The following is a 19320-nucleotide window of genomic DNA, read 5'->3' as shown; positions in this document are numbered from 1 at the left end:
TGTGAAAGCAGGCGTTCTTTCTCTCTCTTCTACTTTCACACCCGCGTAGACACAGTTAAGCACAAGAGAGTAAAACACCCACACACACACACACACACACACACACACACACACACACGCACAGTCTACAGTATCTCACCTTAACAGACAAAAACACACATAGGCAAACGTTCTACCTGATTCTCTCGATTGAGGTGGTTTTATCACATTTGTTAACAGTGTGTGGTGACACATAACGTGTTAGAGTAGGGACAGCGACGAAAGTGATTCGGGGAGCACGTGCTCGCGCGAGCCAAAGCAAAGGTGACAGTGAACGTATAGTGTTGTAGAGGAGTCAATTAGAGTTAATAATGTATCACTCTTTCAAATGTTGCATTCATTTGTTCACACTTAGATAAAGCTAGCAAAAAAATAAATAAAAAAAAAATAGGTTGTACCGGGTGTGCTGAGCAGACTACGCCACATTTACATTATCGTCCTTATACATCGAGGAGCGACGTTCCGCTTGAGCGGTGGCGGTGGAGTGACGGGCTGTGGGGTGGGAGCCGATGGGGGTCGGGGGGGTGAGAATCATGCCTTTCAGGCCCAAGTATTGCCAGTCCTCAGGAGGTCTCCCCCTCTAATTACAGAGTGGGAGAAAGACAGCTCTTTGTTCTACCCTTTAAAACGTTAATTGATAAAAACCGAGCCGGGGTGGAGGGTGATGCTATGGGCAGATAAAGGTGGGTGAGATTATTTTTGGAGCTTAGGGTCCTTTTTTTAACAGGACGCACTAATCCTGTTAGACGCCGTTTTGCTCCTGCAACTCTTCCTTTCGGAGTCAGGCTGAGTTGTAAGTGCCGCAAGCGTAGCACTTCTTCAGGTGGCAGAGAGGGCCGCAATGGCAAACTATGTCACAAAAACTGGCAAGCAATCACAACCTCGAAGAGGAAGTGGCATCTCGCTGAAATTCTGAGGAACCTTAATATAAACCGCACAGGACTCCAAACCACTTGCATATTACAGAACATTAGTCGTCTTGCTTTATGCCTATTATTAGCCAGGGGTGAGATTTGTGTGGTACTAATGATGACAAGCAAAACAGTGTCTTTCAAAAGTGTTCATAACCCTTGAACCTTTTTACATTTTGTCAACACAAGCTTCACTGAATTCCATGTGGCTCACCAGCCAGATGTAAAAGTGACATGCAAATGTGTTCACACCTTTTTACTCTGACGGCTCTCAATAATATACTGAACAATTAAAAACATTCAGAAATCCCCTAATAAGTTCATTTGTACTCTCATATCTATTGCAGCTCTGAATCGTCCACCACCGTCTTTCACTGTGGGAGTGGTGTATTCGGGGGGGAGGCACACTGTTCGTTTACCACGACCCAGTGGGTTTTTTGTACTCAAGTCAAAAAGTTAAAGTTTGACTTCATATGTAGAGACGTTTGCCTTGTCACCTAAATGCCATTCAGCAAATCTGAAATAGGAATTTGAATGGCCTTGCAAAAAGGTTCTCTTTATTTTGTCACTTAAAACAAAACAAAAAAAACAAAAAAAACAGCAGATTTGCACAACCACTATGCTGTCCTGTCAACAGCTTATCCTACATGGGGTCGAAACCTTTGCAGATCCAAAGTCTGACCTGTCAGTTTAGGTGGACGGTCGTGATTTGGTAGGTTTGTAGCTGTGACCTGCTCTTCATTTGCAGTTCATTCAATGAACAACTTTCTCCCTGACCTATCTGTTGTGTTCCTTTGTCATTGTGTTGCTGTTTGTTTGCTAATCTTCTCAAACAAACCCCTCAGGCCTCCACAGAACAGCTGGATTAAAATACACACAAGGCAACTGGCTGCATTCAGTTTAATTTAGGTATTTGTTACAAATGTGTCTGTGTTTTGGTCCACTGCATGGAATTGGCGTAAAAGTGTATACATTTTCCAAACATAATTACTTAAAGAATAGTTTTCACCTAATGATGGTGTGAAATTGGGACTGACTTTGTCCGTTTGCTTTATAAAAACAGTGAGAACAATAAGTTCCATTTCTATTTGTGCAGGATTGGCCAATCTTATTTGTCAGCAGTTAAGTAGCTGTAACAGGCTTTGCCATGACTGTAATCTGCTTCTGCTCGTTTAGGCTACCTGGAGTCAACAGAGGCTGAGAAGTGCTGCTACAGTGGCCAAATGGAGTCTGAATATGTTACAGAGGCAATTAAGCATGTTGGTGTGTGTGCACGCACACGGCAGTGTCAAAGGGGCTTAGCCGGGCCAAACACGCCTCATTGAAATGTCCATCTTAAAGCCACCCAAGTTCCTCATCTCCCCGCCTCCCGCCCTCCGACAACCAAGATGCTTCAAGACTGTCAAAAGCATTTTCCACAAAGCTGAGGAGGGGCCGAGGAGAAAAAAAAAAAAAAAAAAAAAAAAAAACAGGACCTGCTACTACTGTCACACGCAAGCTCGCGCGTGCACACGCACACAGTCGCTAGGCTGTCAGGTAAATTAGATCTGAAAGCTGACAATTTCTGACCATATTTCCTTGATTATTTCAAACAAATGCACACCAGCCGCTCTAAGGAGATTAAAGTGACATAAAAGTCCCGAGTGGGAGGAGGGAGGGCAGAGAATCCAGGTCACCCCCATTTGTCCCCCTGCCTGACAGCAGCTATATCGCTATCCAATCCAATAAAAGTCCCCCCCTCCTTTTGCTTTAATTAATTTTACAGCTAGCTTGCTTAATTACTTTCAATCAAAATCCTCTTGCCATCACAAAATTAGAAATGGTTCAACTCCATTAGTCTAAATTCTTCATTTACATACACAAAGACTGTCAGCTCTTGCTAAGCAAACGGCCTCCTGCTTGATGAGATTGTTTTTTTCCTGCACACTCTATCACTCTCTCAGTTACACACATGCATGCGACTGTGGTGTTCTTTTTTTTTCTTCTTTTTTTTTGAAAGGAGAAAAGTAGCATTAAATTATTGGAGCCCCCTTTACTTAAGACATTCTCTACTTAATCAGAGTTCAGGTAAGCCGCGGTGCACAAAACTGATTAGAAATCCACAAATGCCGCGTCAAAACAACACTCCTCAACCTCAATCAATGCGCCGTGCAATAAACGCTGCACATAGCGGGTACGCAGAACTATCAAACTAACTCTTCTGATACGGTTACAGTAATCTTACATAAATTTGGATTTGTTTTTAAGTAAGATGCCACTAACACCACTAAGACAATGGACAAAGCGACCGGATTCTCAGTGTGACGAGGGGCCCTGTGCCCTGCTGGCCAATCACTTCTACTTGGCACGCAGGCGTCCTCTCCATCACGCACACACTGCCCGAGGCCTTCACATCATCAAGAATTAAGGACATGCAGATAGGGTTTGTGCACTGACCAAAGTGAAAACCCGAGTACACAGTTCCACTACTACTACCTCGTGTCTATGTGTGCGCACGTCGCCTTCCCCACACTACCAGCAGCATAATTAGGTCCAGAGATGAGAGCATTAAATTGGTATAACACACTCACGGCTGCAGCACACTGCTACAAAACGTATCGATGGTAAACGTACATGTTCGTCGGCAGTGTCTGCCGGTTGCTTCTCCCCGTTGCAGTTTTGAACCCCTTTTTCTACCTACATGTTGCCATTTCATCCCCTTTCACCTCAAAGCAAAGCATTTAGCACCTATGCCTATTTAGCATTGAAGTCAAGTATTTATTATGAAGGTAAATGAGCATAAAATGTTCAAAAGCTCAATTGAATATTATCATGAAAAGAAAAAGCTTTGTATTACACTATATTCCCATTTATTGAGGTCTGATCAATTTTTTGTTCAGTTGTGTCCTATTAAATATGATGGTTTATGACCTCTGGTTAAACCTAAACAACTCTGAGCGAACCCCCACTGATAGATATTATTCATTGGAGTCATTAAGCTGCACTGCCTTTCTGCAGACTAACTGTGGAAGATAGAAAATTACTTTCAATTGTCGGTTGTGAAAGGCCAGTTGAGGCATGGTCAGAATGAAACATCCCAATCCTGACGAGCAAAAAAAAAAATTACAAAGGTATAAAATAATAATCAGCGCCATTGATAGCACTTTTTTTCCCTTTAATTTAAAGATGTAGCAGTCAGAGACTGGAATCAGTCAATTATTTTCCTTGACTGGCATTGATTGGTGATTGGCAGGTCAAATATCAAAAATGTGATTTCTCTGTGTTTCACCCCAACAAATTCAAAGCCTCGTGTCTACGGGATGTAATTTCTAACTGGCAAGTCAGACCTCAAAGGAAATCAGTATCAGAAAAGTCCTGTCTTAGAAAAACATTATTTAAAGCGCTGACAAAAAGAATGTAAACAACTATTACAAACAAACTAGTAAAAAAAACAATATTTATAAGAATAAAGAGTGAGCGGAGGACTATAAATGGGGATCATTACGGCCCGGCAGACTGACTACAATGCGGATCTGACCTGGCCTCTTTTACTCCATGTCTGCAACCACCGGTTTCCCCTGCCCTCTTTAACCAGTCCCCATTAACACTGTTAATTATCTAAATCCATCATTCTTGGGGTAAATGAAGACTGCCTCTTTAATTCAATTTAATAGGATCATTTTCCAACTCACGTTCACTTTAGCCCCAGCTGCCCGCCCACCAGTCCCCCCACAGTGTCCCGTTCCAGCCCCCCACCCGCTGCCCCCACTTCCCACTGCATCTGTGACTCCTTTGGCGGCATCTTCCCTGGTCTGGCTGGGAGCGGGGGCAGAGGGAGGGGAGGAGGGGGACGTTTGGCTTGGTGGCAGTGACGGACCGACGGGCTGTTGATCTCCCATGTCTTGTCTTGGCTCGGCTGGTGGCAAGCAGCAGTTCTGGGTTCCCAGTCAGCCGAGCACACAAACACTGACTGACACGCACACACAGACTCAGACTCGCAGTACCAGCCCTGTTCACCGGGGCTTGGCTAATCCTGTCACATCAGGCCACATTGGCTGAGTTGAGGTCTTTCACAGCAACACACACACACACACACGCACACACACACGCACACACACGCGCGCGCGCACACAACTACCCCTCCACACTTCTTCGCCGACTCCTCTTACTCACTTTCACTCTGTCTTACCTTTGTTCATTTCACAAAGTCACAGGGGCTGCCAGTTACTGCCTGCGATTGGAGGGGCGGGAATGTGTTCCAGCAGTAATATTAGAGAGCATCTTACATCTAAATGAACATACATAGAAAAAAGGGCTAAAAAAATAGTCACATCAGAATTTTTTTATTTTTTTTCATTTATTTTGTGTGAGCCAGCTTAAATGACTGCAGCAGACACGTAAGCATGTCATACATGTGTTGATAAAATACACAGGTGTCATTTTTCCTCCTTTATTTTCATGGTGGTGCCAGTTTCAAAAACAGTTTTCCCATGCAACCCCCACCGTGAGCATACGTCTCCTAATCTGACTTTAAATCTCGCTTTCTAACGATCAAACACAAGTCAAGTTTTTTAATAAAGACGCTGTCAAAGTAAATTATCGCAATTATTACTACAACACGAGTGCTCCGTCTCTCTCTTAAATTCTCCTAAGAATTTGTTAAATATTAGCTCCTCTCATCCCATCATTCAGAGTGAGGGTAAATTCCCCCCGTCTCCACGGCACACCAATCCAAATCTCCCAGGACTAAATCCACTCAGAGCCACACATGCACACACAGGAGATGCTGCGTTCCCCCTTTTTTTTTTTTCCATTTATATTTCTGATGTTCCCAGACGCTCGTTCGCGACGGACTCTGGGAGAGATCAGGATGATTTTAGCCATGATTTAATTGGGTTTGTTAAAGGGAGATGTCAGCACAATGGGAGACGAGCCCTCTAAATCCACCATGTTCGCCCAAAATGCCCAGATGAGATAATCACCGGTGACGTCTACGAAAACACTTATTATATTTGCCCATCGCCTGGCTGAAGCTGTTAAAACTCATCAGTGTTATTCCTGCCTTGTTTTTCTCTCGCTCTCTCTCTGGGAAAGTAGCTTAACTTATAGTCAGAACTGTCACCTCTTTTTAAAGAGATAGCGCAGCGCCGCTGTGGATATGGAAAAAGTTCACCAAGAGGAAAAAGAAAGGGCAACGGGAGCTATCGGGTATCTACTCAATACTCATTTTGTTTCCACCCAATACTAATTAAATAAAACATGCGCAACTTTTTTTTTTTTTATTGGTTTTACAACAAAGCCAAAGGAGCATGCAAGTCCACTGTAGTTACACATGTGAAATGGGCATGTTGGTGACAACAGGAGATAAAAAAAAAGAGAAAAGATCAATATGAGTCTTTCTTATAGCTTCATTTATTTTAAATCTAAGCTTTATTTAACCACAGCACATTGACAGGCCATTGTCATCTCTAAGTAGCAGCAAGGTGCTTAAAAGCACTATTGCTGCACAGCAGCAGCAGTGTGACACAAGCTGTTGACTGTGTGAAATAAAAGCAGACCTCAGTTTTCCCTTTTAAAGAAAAAGATAACACATTGAGCTGCAACACAGGTTTCCAAAGTTTAATGGAATACTTTTTTAGGATTTGAATTCAGGACCTGAGTTAATTTTGGCCTCACCTAATAACCTGTCCCCAGCTTGCCTAATAACTCAAGTAAGTTAAATATAGCTGACAACTTATGTTGGTGTTTTTCTCCTCCTGCGTGAGTCATCAATTTCAACACCTCTCACAAAGTATACAGTGAGCTTTATAAGGCTTAATGATGACAGCAAATAAAAAAAACTGATCCCAGTCGGATCTGTTTATCTTGTGCTCCACCTTTTTTTTCTTTCCATACTTGTATATAAAATTTATTTTTGAAAAGTTCTTACTGTGCAAAACAGACACTTGTGAATTTTTGGCAGTATCTTTTTGTTTATAGTTCTGACCATTAAACAAAATAAAGTGGACTTTTGAAAATTTTATAGAAAATATTAAGTAATTTTTTTTCTATGTCGTACATTAGAAAACATCTACACTTGATGAAAGACAATAAGTAATAAACAGTAAGACATAAAAGTTAGAAAGTAATTCAACATAAAAATCTAATTCCATATTGAAACGGAGTCAAGTGCATTAAAATAATGAAAATGGCACAGATTGGTCTATTTGATTTTACTTTTAAATGACTCACAAAAAAATCTTTGCTGAATAAACACTCCCAAGACAAAAAAAAACATATTTTAAATTTGATTCCCTGAACAAATAAGTCAGTTTGGGTCGTTCAGCAATAATGCAATTCTGACATGTTACTGATGAAAAAGGGTTGATGGGAAAAGGAAATGGTCGTACCTGTACAATACATAAATCAATTAAATGCAATACCTGCGATGGAAAACTGAGATATTTAGGAGATTTGTAAGGCCCAGAAGAAACGCTGCCAACTTGGCTAAATGTGGTGAGATGAGTGTATCTTTAGCGCAGGGGGCTAACCCCTCAGAGGCAAGGGTCAGCATATGAAAGACGCAGGTTATCTGCCTCCCGACAGGATATTCTCATGGATCAGCAGCGGAGGATGTTGACCCGCCCAGTTATTAAACAGGCTAATCTGTTCAACATGTCAATGTTAGCACTTTTAGTTGTGATTAATAAAAGACGACCCCTGGAGTGCTGCGTGTGCTTTTTTCATCGCCTCAGGTTGTTTTCATTTGCTTCTTCTTTTTTTTGTGTGTGTGGTTTTTCCTGTTTGGCAATTTAACAGTCCTTTTTCTCTTCCCCCCCCATATCTATTTGAATAAACACTCTTAATTATTAACTTTGTTGACAGAATTATTATCCTCAGTGAAACCTCTTTTAGTAGCTCTCTGTGTTTCTCCCGTTTTTTTTTATTTATTTATTTTTTTGCCAGTGGCAAAGACTGACTGAGGTATTACAAGGATTCATTAAAGCAAAGGCAACTTTATATTTTATAGATAGGGAACAATGCAAATGTGATGCCTGGCTCTGTGGCCATTTAAGCAATGTTTAAAATGTATGGCCCAGTGGCTTTTTCACAGGCTGGTAGTAATAGAGCCGCTCTCTAACAGACTTGCCTCCTAAGTGCCTGGTGCTGTGTCTTAATTTGTAATCTAGTCAAACCAATTGTCCGCTAGCTAAAAAGGTCACAGAGACAATAGACTACACCGCCTCCCACAATGTAGGGAAAAAACCCAGAGAGTCTTTTTGTAGCTTTTTAACCAAAGATGTAATTAAGACACCTTCATCTTTAGGGGTGAAAAGGGCACCGACGAGCGCCTTCTGGAAATGCAGCGAGAAACTTAAGCAGCACAGGAAACGTTCGCTCAGACTCAGCGTTCGCTTAAATCAGGTTTCCTTCATGTTCGTCATGCAACAGCTTAAGACATGTTCAGACTCTATAGATTTCACAGTCATTCACATTCTTTTTATAACATAAATGGCTGACGCTTATTGTAGATTTGAGAAAGAAAGCAAGAAAAAAAAGAATGAAAGATTGAAGAAGGAAGGATGCAAGGAAGAAAAAAAAAGAAGAGAGAACAGACGGGAGGAGAAGTAGGACACAAGAAAGGACAAAAGGATGAAGGAAAATAAGGGCAAAATGTATGGACGTAAAGAATGAAGAAAGGAAATAGATAGAGAGGTAGTACACAAGAGTGGAAGGACGAAAGGTGGGAAGAAAAGATATGAGGAGGGAGAGAAAAACAGGCACAACAAAGAAAGGATAGATGGACAGAGGGGGGAACAAAAGGAAGGAAACAAAGAAGAAAGTTAGAAATAAGCAAGAACATAAGGAAGAATAAGAAAAAGGATTTGTATGGAGAAGATATTTTTGGACAATAAGATTGTCTGGAAATAAAAACATTTTTCCATCTCTTTTTTTTTTTTTCCCAAATTAATTAAAGCCTGGAAAAGACTGGAATCCAACGCCAGACTTTTCCAAACAGCTATAGGAACTCCCTTGTCTCCGTCACCAAGTATCCACCAGCTGCAGCATCCCGATTCTATACATTGTAACCCAACGACTGTGGCAAAGAGAGCTTGTTGAGTAAAACAAAACAAAAAAAAAAAGATACTGAGTGATGCAAAGCAACACGGGAGAAGGCAGAGGGGGGACTTAAAGGACGTGATTTATCTGGGCTTGATTGCGTGTTAATCGAGGTTACGTGTATTAAGTGGAATCTAATTGGAACAGACACTGGCAGTCTGACAGATCGACATGATGCAGATGGATTGAGGTGGAGGGGGGATGAGAGGGAGAGGTGAGGGAGACAGAGAATGGGGAAGAGGAGCAGAGAGGAGTAGAAAGGAGAGAAAACAACAGGGGCAAACGAATGTAACGGTTTCTTCACGAGCACCACCGAGCAGGAAGAGTTTTATGACACAGAACGTTAAAAGAAAACGCGGAGAAGAGAAAGTCCTCGGCCGGGTCGTTCCACATGCGTCTCGTGATTGGTGGATAATGGAACGTGCAGAGGAGGACACACACCAGTGAGATTCTGAGTGACACAACAGGGTGCCTGGAGTTTGTCCTCCCCCTACAGTTGCCACAAACATCTCGTTTCTGCTTTATTGGTAACAAGAGTTTAAAATAAAAAAAGGAAAAAAAAATAAGAGAATAAGAGATCGAGTGACAGCTGCTGCATCGTTTCTCACCTCGACGAGGAGACGGGCAACTGTTCCCCTGGTCTCTCTGAGTCCTCACTGTTCCTGACAGGCGACAACTGTTTCCAAAAGCTCCCTCTCCCCAAATCTGAGGCATTTAGCCTGGAGGGATGAATGACGCTTTCAAATGTTGCCAGAGTGACAAATCATAAAAATGGACCACCTGTTCAGGTCAAGCAACTGCTAACTCATGGCTAATATACCGGGCAAAGAAGGAGAACTTTGTTTGTGGAAAAGGAAATTATGACTGCGCACACACACACACACACACGCGCGCACACCCACACACACACACACACACACACACTGTGTTCTGCGTGGCTGTAGATGGGAATACAAAAAGGTGAGTGACAACAATGGTCCCTATGAATCAAATATGCTTCGAGAATAGCAGCGTTTTTTTTTTAGAGGTAAGTAACAATATCAGAATATATTAAACGCGGATCCCAACTTTTGTTTTTGTCATAAAGCGTCGAATGGGTTAATTTCAAATATTGATAAAAGAAATAAAAACAGAGTTTTTAAAAAATAATAATTTAATATTAACTTTCTTCAATGCCTAATTTCTGATGCACACACTCCAGCCAGGTAGGGGGCAGTAATGCCTCTGAAGTTTCTATACCAGCAGTAAAAAATATGACCTGTGCAGAGGCAGCACTTCAGGTCTATGTTAGTGGGAGCAAAAACAGCAGAAAACTACTTGATTAAAAGCTATTTGATTATTGGACAGAGCAAAACCGGGTTGTCTGTCTGTGTTTAAATCAGGTTTAAAAATACAACAAATCCACATAAAAGCATCACTTCTTCTAGTTGGTGGCCCAACACACAGCGTAGCAAGAACAAAAACTGTAAAGGGCATCATATATGCAAGAATGTCTCCAAAGAGCTAAATAAAAAATAAATAAATAAAAAAGATGTTTATCATTGGACTGTGGTCTGCAGGACACAGCAGCACTCAAAAACTTCACTCGTCAACACAAAATGTCTAAATCGTTCCCGACGTGATCCCGTCACAGCACAGAGACAGGGGAGTTGCTTCGGTCATCGCTCTGATTTGATCCATTCTGACTGTTACACTAATGGCATTAATAAGGGGCAAAACTGCTATTCTGAAACCGAATTTTGCTCTTCTTCATTTGGCCAATTCTCTTCCGACACGAAAGTCTTCGCAGCTGGAGGGTGGGCGTGAGTTTGCGTGTGTATGCGTGTGTGTGTGTGTGTGTGTGTGTGCCCTGCTATCATCCAATGGATAGAAGGTCATCTCTATTGTAGCATTGATGGATCGCAGCATTTTGCAATAGTCAAAAAACAAAAACACAAGGTTTTGAAATGCGACTCCCCTCCTCTGACAGACGAAGTCGCATTCACCAGATGGGTGGATAAACCGAAAAGAACGGCAAACATCAGGTTCTTAAAAAATAATGAAATGAGCACTGAATTAGGATGAATCCACAAAAATACCCCATAAAAGTTTATGGTCCAAGTCTAATAAAACAAATTTGTCCTTGAGGTTCATATTTATATTACTCTACATGGATCACTGCAAAGTCAGCGTGCATATTTGCTGCATGTTTGTGTTTAACGCAAGTATGCATGTGTGTGTGTGTGTGTTCAGCCCTCATCAGCTGCTAACATTGAGAGGATGACACTTTGTGATCAAGGACATGAATATCTCATTGATTTTTAGGGGCCAGCTTAACTATCCATTCCAATTGATTTTTAGCTTTGCTGGGTGTGCGAGTTATGGCAGTTTTAATGTATCATCTGTATGTGCACTCATCGCCCTGCTGCAAAGACAAGGTTCACAACAGGCTGTGGAGGAAAAACAAAAGCATATACAGCAGGGACTTCATCCCTTTTCTCTTCTATTTTAACTTACATTTCAAAGAAAAGGAGCAATATGGTGGGAACACGCTCTCTATCTCCAATATTCTGGCCTCTGTAGAGTATCTAGTAGTGACTAACAGTTTCTTTTCATCATCATCATGGAAAATCAGACCAGTGCTGTCGAATGAGACGTAATCCCCTATAAAGCAACAGTTTCATGCCAGTTTTGCAAGGGACTGCTTTGCAGAAAGGAATAGAAATTTCAACAGACATCCTGCAAGCTTTGCCACAAACCATCGCCACAAAAAAACCCCAGTACATATTTGTAAGACTTTTTAGACTTTTTTTTTTTTAGGCGTAATTGCTTACAATTAGAGAAGTGCTGCAATAATACATCAGATTACAGTGGATTAACAATTCATATCAACTATTAATAATCAATGATTTGATGATGTAAGAGACAAAGTCAGGGCAATGTGATCCAAAAGGCGATCTAAAGTCATCTGTCAGGTAGAAAGTCATTAAAATAGAGGCTCGTTTTCCTGTGCCAAGCTTAGGTTTCACCATGCCACGGATACATTTCTATTCTTCGCCGACGTCCCGCGTTCTCATATGATATCATCTCTTTTGAGAACATCACTCTCGATGTCTGATGTGTTTTCGTCCAACTCAAATTCATTGCTTTCTTTCTTTCTTTCTTTTTTTCTGCTCCCACAAGCGGTTTGGATGAAGCAGCCCTCTGTGTGAGGTAACTGTCTTTTGTTGGGTGAAAAATGGACTGAGTAAAGCACACTTTACTCCATCTCCATCCTTTAAAAAAATAACAAGTCTGCTTAATTAATGTTTTACAAGTGCCGCTGTATTCTTGGTAGAAAAAAAAAAAGCCTCTATCAAAGCCGGCAGGTTCAGATTACGTACGCTAATTGAAATTCTGAATTTCTAAGCCAACTTCTTTTTTTTCCTTTTACCCCTCTCTCCTCTCGCTCCTTCTCCCTTCTCACACAATAAAGCTGAGCGTTTTGCAGTCCACAAATGGCATCAAATCATCTAAGTAATATGGGCTTTTCTATTTTTTATTTTTTTTCCTGTATTCTCATGTTCTGCTAGTGGGTTCATGAGACAGCTTAATAAAGCAGTAAATGCTTGGGGAAGCCTGAGAGCCCCACCACGTTGGCGCGTGCCCGCGTGTGCACGTGTGTTTTACCTCCACCGGGGACCTCAAAGACGGGAGGCAAAGCCCTGGTTCCACACACTCAACAGATTTTCCTGGAGAATAAAGACACTGAACAAAAGAGGATGACTAATGCCGCGACCAAAGCCAAAAAGTAAGACACTTATCCCATGAGTTGACATTCATGGAGCCCATATTAATGCATTTTGTACTGGATGAATGCAGGGTAATTTACAGGTTACACACGCGGTGGGTGCTGCAGGAACGAACGGTGTGTGAACAGCTGCAGGTGTGGAGAGCCTCCGTTTGGACAGGCTTCACAGACACGCCAAAAAGACACAATAGGGTGAAGCATAGGTTTCTATGCACTAGTGACAATGATCTAAGACGTAGTTGGAGATCGGATCAAGTCGGATATGGAGGAAAATCTTTTTTTTAATCTCACTTCATTCTCTGCATATACCTCTGTTGGCTTCAAAGGGAAGTGTTCAGCCCCTTCCTGCCATCGGTGTTTATCTAGAAAGGTAACTGTAACAGATGATTACATAAATTACAGAGTTTAAAAAAAAGAAAAAAAAATGTCACGCTTGATAACCTTTGTTCTGAGTTAATGATTGCTGCGAAAGAAAACTGCCTCTCTTTCTTTCTCTTTTATATTCACCCAAACTCCCTCCTTTCAGACAGGGGCATTATTTTATTGTCCTGTTTTGCAAGCATTATAACTTCACGTTCTTCTTCCCCCAAGGTCAGTTTCTAGTCAGGCCACATGTAGACTATTTACACACGGGGCTTTTTCAGGTCAGTTCCATTGTATTTACATCAAATAATTTTTGATAAGGGATGTAAAAGACCTATAAAACCGACATCATAAAAAGGAGAGGTGCAGCAGAAATAAGGACAAAAGATCAACGGCTGATTTTTTTTTTCCTCTTATCTTGGACACGTTGATACTTTTTGGGTCAACTCTTGTCACTTCCTCAAACAACAATCCTGATATTTCTTCTTTTTCTGTGAAGAAGAGGTCCACCCAATTTACAACTCTTGAAACAGCACACTTTGACACTTTTTCATTAGTTTTTTGCAAGTCGGGTATTTTGATTTGCTTTTTTCTAAAAAAAAATATTGAAACAACAGCACTAAAACTGGCTTCTGATTCAATTTTTGTTGTTGGGTTTTCTGATATCCGAGCAAGCTTAATTGAGATAAGAACTGAAATGTCAAAAATTAAACACATCTAATGCTAAATCACAGTTTGTGACCAGCAGCTGCCTTATTTGAAAAACTCTTGAACAAAGTCGGAATTTCAAAGATTTGTTTTGTCATTCCATCTGGAGCCGGATTGATAATCAAGGGTTTAAGATCAAGAACAAAAAGAGTCTAAGGGCTCAAAGCAGTGACGCTTTTTCGGTTAGTGATTCAAAACATTTGATAAACCAAACTACAAGGCTATCACCTAAATCTACTTAATAAAACAACACATGTTTTTAAGTCTTTTAAATAATGGAATAAGAAATAAAGTTTGCAAACACAAACTTCTTCCCGCACCGAATCTGCATTTTTTCCAAATGTATCTAAACTTGGAAAACGATCCAATCAAATTCCAGACTTTTCCACACTGCACAGGAACTAAGTGTTGTGAGATTTAGTCCGATGGCTCCCCGGTCCAACCTGCAAAGCCAGCTCTTGTTTCATAGAGAAGTACCTCCCCTGTTATCTCCCCAGCACTATAATCACTTAACAAAGACTTGGGCATTTGCACAAATTAAAACATCAATAATGCATAAGTGCTTTTCAGTTTTGAGCAATAGTGTCCCCGGATTGGGATGAAATACCCCCCTCTGCCAGTGGAAAAAAAAAAACTCTACCCCTGCATCTCCTGTTCCATGAACAACTTAAAGAAGCAACTGTTTAGCTGAGAGCAGCAACCCCGACATCCCCCCACCTCCAGCCCCCTCTGCTCAGGCTGTGGTGAGCGTTTGGGATCCGCTCTGGTGACAGGACAAAATGGCTGAGGCCGAGTGGGATGCAGAAGTTGTTTTAAAGCAGCAGGCAGTAAGTGGTGGTGGTGCATCAGTGCAAACAGACAACACCCTCAAGTTGCGCAGCGTGGCATCCTTCCATAAACAACACCACCGCCGCGTCCCCAACGTTTATGATTTGTGGTCAGAACGGCAACGCGGGCCTGATTCCGATCCAAGTCTGAGTGTTTGCTCTACCCTCGCATGGCTAAATCTGCCCAACCTTAGTCTCTTATTTTCCCCAGATGAAAACACCAGACATCTTATATGGCTGTCAGAGAGGTCTGCCTGAAACAAGTTATATGAGAACACTACACTTGGACAGGGAGAGGAAGGGCGGGGGCATCATGGGAACGAGGCTTTGCAACACTTCAAAACCAGGATGCTGTTCAGGCTACTGTTTAATTTAGAGAGAAAACCTCCTCCATATTTATTGCTGCAGTTGTGACTGAAGTTGCGCTGAGTGTGGAGGAGTTAGATATCATTACCGGACTAGTAAATCCATGACCAGCACCGCCGCAGAGCCAGTGGAGGCCCAGCCATTCTATACAGATGGCCTCAAGGACAATTAGCGATAATGATTGGTTGCCACATAAATGAGAGAAACTCTATTTGCTGCTGCACTTGCTGATGATCACAGACGAAATGCCTCTGTTAATAATATGGATGGATGTTTTAAAGGAATAGTTTAGAATGTCTAAAGCTGCTAAAAAGGTTATAAGACACTAATTTCTTGTGACTTTCTCAGTACATTTGGTATAAACCCAGATTATCTGTCTCTGCAGTTGAAGCTAACGGCTTGTCTAAGAAAAGCCGAGACCACAGGAGACTTCTAGCATCTTAAAACTCATAAATACCTAAGTGGTTTATAGCGACCTATAATTGTCACCAAATTTGCATCAGTCTATTATTTACACAAAAGAAAAAAAAAATACACATACTAGTAAAATGGAGGTAGCATGCTACCAATTATCTTTCCCTGTGAAAGACACACCAAGTGCAAAACAAATAAAGCATTTCCAGAATAACTGTTTGATATAAAGTCAGTTGTGTGCTGTTTTTCATTGTTTTACACTGCTTTGCTTTTCTGTTTCATAGTTATTCGAACCAGAAACACTTTGCACTTTCTGTTTTCGGTACGTTTCAAACAGGAAGATCATTGATGGCAGATTACCTCTGATCTTCATTTTTTTGTGTAAACAGTTATCAACTTCTGTGTAAATAACTTCCAAATTGTAAACATGAAATTTGTTTGAACGTTCCTTAAATAGTGTTTCTCATAAAACGCTGTGATGGTTTTGAGACCGGAGTTGTTTTAAGGCAATAATGAGCCTAAAGCTAACTACCTGTTTCCTTCGGCCTCTGAGACCAACTTAACTGGTTTTGTACTAAATAAAGCGGGTTATCTACTGCAGTTAAGATATAACCTTGGGGAGTGGCTACTTCTCATGGAACAAAATATCTCTTTGATGTTGTACTGGCTGTCACCTAGAGACAGGAAAAATAAAGGCTACAAAAAAAAAGTTAAACCCATATGCAGGTGGGCATATGAGGATGTCCACCTGCATATGAGGATGCATGCAGGTGTATCTGCGTAAGAAAAGTAGTTCTTGAGTTGCCCTGGTATGTTGACACATGGTTCCAAAAGTGTTGAAGACTCAAAATCATTGAAATACTTTACCTCATCACTTTTTAGGCACTAAGTAAAAAAGAAACAATGACAGAGTGACAGAGAAGACAGGAAGTACTGTGATAAGACTGCAACTAGCTAACTGCTCGGTGCTAAAGACGCTAAAGTCAGCATCTGCCTCGGGGCTTTGTACTGGCACCAGACTAAAGGACTATTGGACTGTTTGTAATAATGCATTTGATCGTCTAGTTCAAAAGTCTAAGCAGCTTGAGGTTTAAGCAACCTTCAATCAAGTTGTGAAAACACAAAATGGCAGCCTTTTTAATGCCGTTTTGACCACTTCTGAATGAGACAGGCATAGAAACTTTGACACACCAGTCAAACCTGGAAAGAATACACTGACTACATATTCTTTAGAGCACTGCTTATGATTAGAAAAAAATTATATTTATGAAATAAAAAAAAGAGCCATTTACAGTTTTCCCAAGAGTATTACTAAAACCTTGTCTCATCTTGTTCTTGTGAAGCCAATATCATAGTGTTTGCCAGAGCTATCACTCCCCTGCCCCCCAACATTAATTGCTTCTAATCTCGTAGCACAACCTAAATAAAATCCTGAACCTGTTAAACTCTCTTGGTTGCAAACACTGAAACCGGCTGTCTCTAAGCGTCCGTTTCTCACTGCAATATGTGAGGAAAACACAGCAAAGATAACCTCAAATCCTTTACAATCACCACATTAACATGAAAAATAAGAGCTGAGACAAACAGCACAGTGATGTAAAATATTATCTCCTCAATCATATCCTTTTTCCCCAGATATCTTCATCTCTCCCCCCACCTTCCTCCCTCCCTACCGTCTCTGTCAGTTAGTCTGGCAAACAATCCCCTTGTTAGCAAACTGTTAAGACAGCCGCTTGGTATACAAATTGCGCTCGACCAAGCGAATTTGTTTTGCAAGGGTGACCTGTTTAATCATCTCATTTTCTTTGGCGGACATTTATTCATCTGGTTTCCACGGTTACCGGGAACATTAAGGGGCTACAGTAATAAGGCTGGAGAGTCAAACAGGTAATAAAAAAATTAACGCCATTTTCCAGCAGCCGAGGACAGTGGGTGAAATGAATCAAGGGAGAGGTGGGAGAAGCAGCGGCGGGGAGGGCTGGGTGAGTGTCGGGGTGGGGTATGTTGGGGAGGGGGTTCCAATATTGTCCAAACAATAAGTGGTTATTTTACTCTGTAGATCAGGTGGTGCTGTTATGGACATGACACTTTGGGCACAGAGTAGGAGAGATAAAGCTTTTACCGTGGCCCTGCTCTGGTTTTATTGTCATTTTGTGATTGCATATCAGAACAATTAAAAGTTAGTCCAAGATATCTATCAACTTTGCTCGTTTTTTATTCCTCCCGAGTTCGAGAGGGAAGATAATTTACACCACTTGCAATGCAACGTGTCAACAATAATGCAAGGGAGAAGATGACATTTAGACGCCCTGGTGAGAATCGTTTTAGAGTCTCCCCAACTTTAATCAAGTTTAATGCTTTTGTCGTCTCCCAGAAAAAGAAAACTGAGAAATGGAAAAAAAAATAAATAAAAAAAAATAAAAGAAAAACTTTATATAGAGATGGTTGTTTTCTGGCTATCATAAACTGTGACCTAGACATAAATCGAGGGAGTCCAACTTCGTGCCAAATATAGAAAATTCCGGCACAATAGGGGGAACAGGTGCTGAGGACCCGCAGAAAGTGACGAAGCGGGAGAGCCGGGTGTCTGCTGAATGCCAAATAAGGCAGCGAGGCACGCTGCACCGACAAGGCACAAACAACCCACCCTGATGTGATTCTCTGAGTCTGATGAGTGTCACAGATTTTTTGCAACAAAAATCCTCAGTTAAGACACTCTTCAGCGTCTCCAAGAGCAATAACTGAACAAGAGAAAACAAGCAGCAAATTTTATGCATTACTCATTTCTCCACTCCTCTCAAAAGTATGTCCAATTGACGGCACAGGCTTTGGCACTCCTGAAAATATGCGCAAAAACCTCTCAACCTAGCCCTTAATCATTCAAATCGTCTGGTTTAACCTGTATTTGGGCATTTTATCCTGGCAACACCTTTCCAACACAACATCAAATCGAATTCTTTCACTTTTCGCTGATGACTTTCTCATAAATTCGAGAGAGAAGCGACAACTGCTGGTACAGAACAACTCTTGTTGAAAGGGAGGGAGAAAAAGAGATTGTCAGCCGACCCAGCCTCATCCTAACACACACACGCACACTAGCAGCACGCGCACAAACACACACACACACACACACACACACACACACTCCTGCAGAGAAACCTACGGTATGCACTCTAGCATCAGACCGCTCGCATGTTGCAGGGAGCTCTCTCCTCTCCTTGCCCGGAGAAACAAACTCTGCAAACACGCGGGGTGAAAATCCTCAAAAGGGCGCCCAGAACAGACAGCAAAAAGGCTAAGCCCGGGCTCGGAAACTGCCAACTGTTCTGTTAACAGCCTCTTAACAGGTGTGGGCTCTAGAACCATGTAATCCTATCAAGTTACAGAGTTTTAAAAAAAGGGAAGAAATCCGACAAACTGCACGCTCCTAAACTCCCTCCCCCCCCACCATCCCTCCTTCTCTTTTCTCCATCCTTCCCCCCCACCTCCTCCTCTCCTCTCTTTCTGTTGTGACAGAAGTGAACAGCTGGGCTTCAGATTTATCATGTACAGACAGTAATTATTGCTGGTGCTGCCTGCTACCGACCCAAGTGAATAGAATGTCACATGAAAAAAAAAAAAAAAAAATCATGCATGCACGTATATATACGGCAGAAGGGGAGCTGAAGTTAAAACGTGCCAGCATGGGAAGATGTGTGGCGCTAAAGGCAGACCGGGGCAGCCTGTAAACGTCATGACCGTTTACCTTTTTGCTTGGAAAAAGATAAATAAATAAATAAATATAAATAAATAAAGTTTCTACACAGGTTTTACAAAGATTAATCTGTAATCAGAATAAGTCAAT

General features: G+C 41.5%; 1 protein-coding gene across 2 annotated transcripts in view; it reads right to left on the bottom strand.

The window, feature by feature from the left end:
• casz1 (castor zinc finger 1) overlaps positions 1-19320 on the bottom strand; it is a 96958-nt gene that overhangs the window by 72726 nt on the left and 4912 nt on the right. The window contains exon 2 of one of the 2 annotated variants that reach the window (XM_016672166.1): positions 5119-5217. The exons of the other annotated variant lie outside the window; for it this stretch is intronic. Coding sequence (XP_016527652.1) covers positions 5119-5128 — 10 coding nt within the window. The 5' untranslated portion in view covers positions 5129-5217. The remainder of the gene's footprint in view (positions 1-5118; positions 5218-19320) is intronic. 2 annotated transcript variants of the gene reach the window in all.

This window comes from Poecilia formosa, unplaced genomic scaffold (assembly GCF_000485575.1).
Source record: "Poecilia formosa unplaced genomic scaffold, Poecilia_formosa-5.1.2 Scaffold56, whole genome shotgun sequence".
Lineage (NCBI taxonomy): Eukaryota > Metazoa > Chordata > Actinopteri > Cyprinodontiformes > Poeciliidae > Poecilia > Poecilia formosa.
This window is presented reverse-complemented; position numbering and strand designations above follow the sequence as displayed.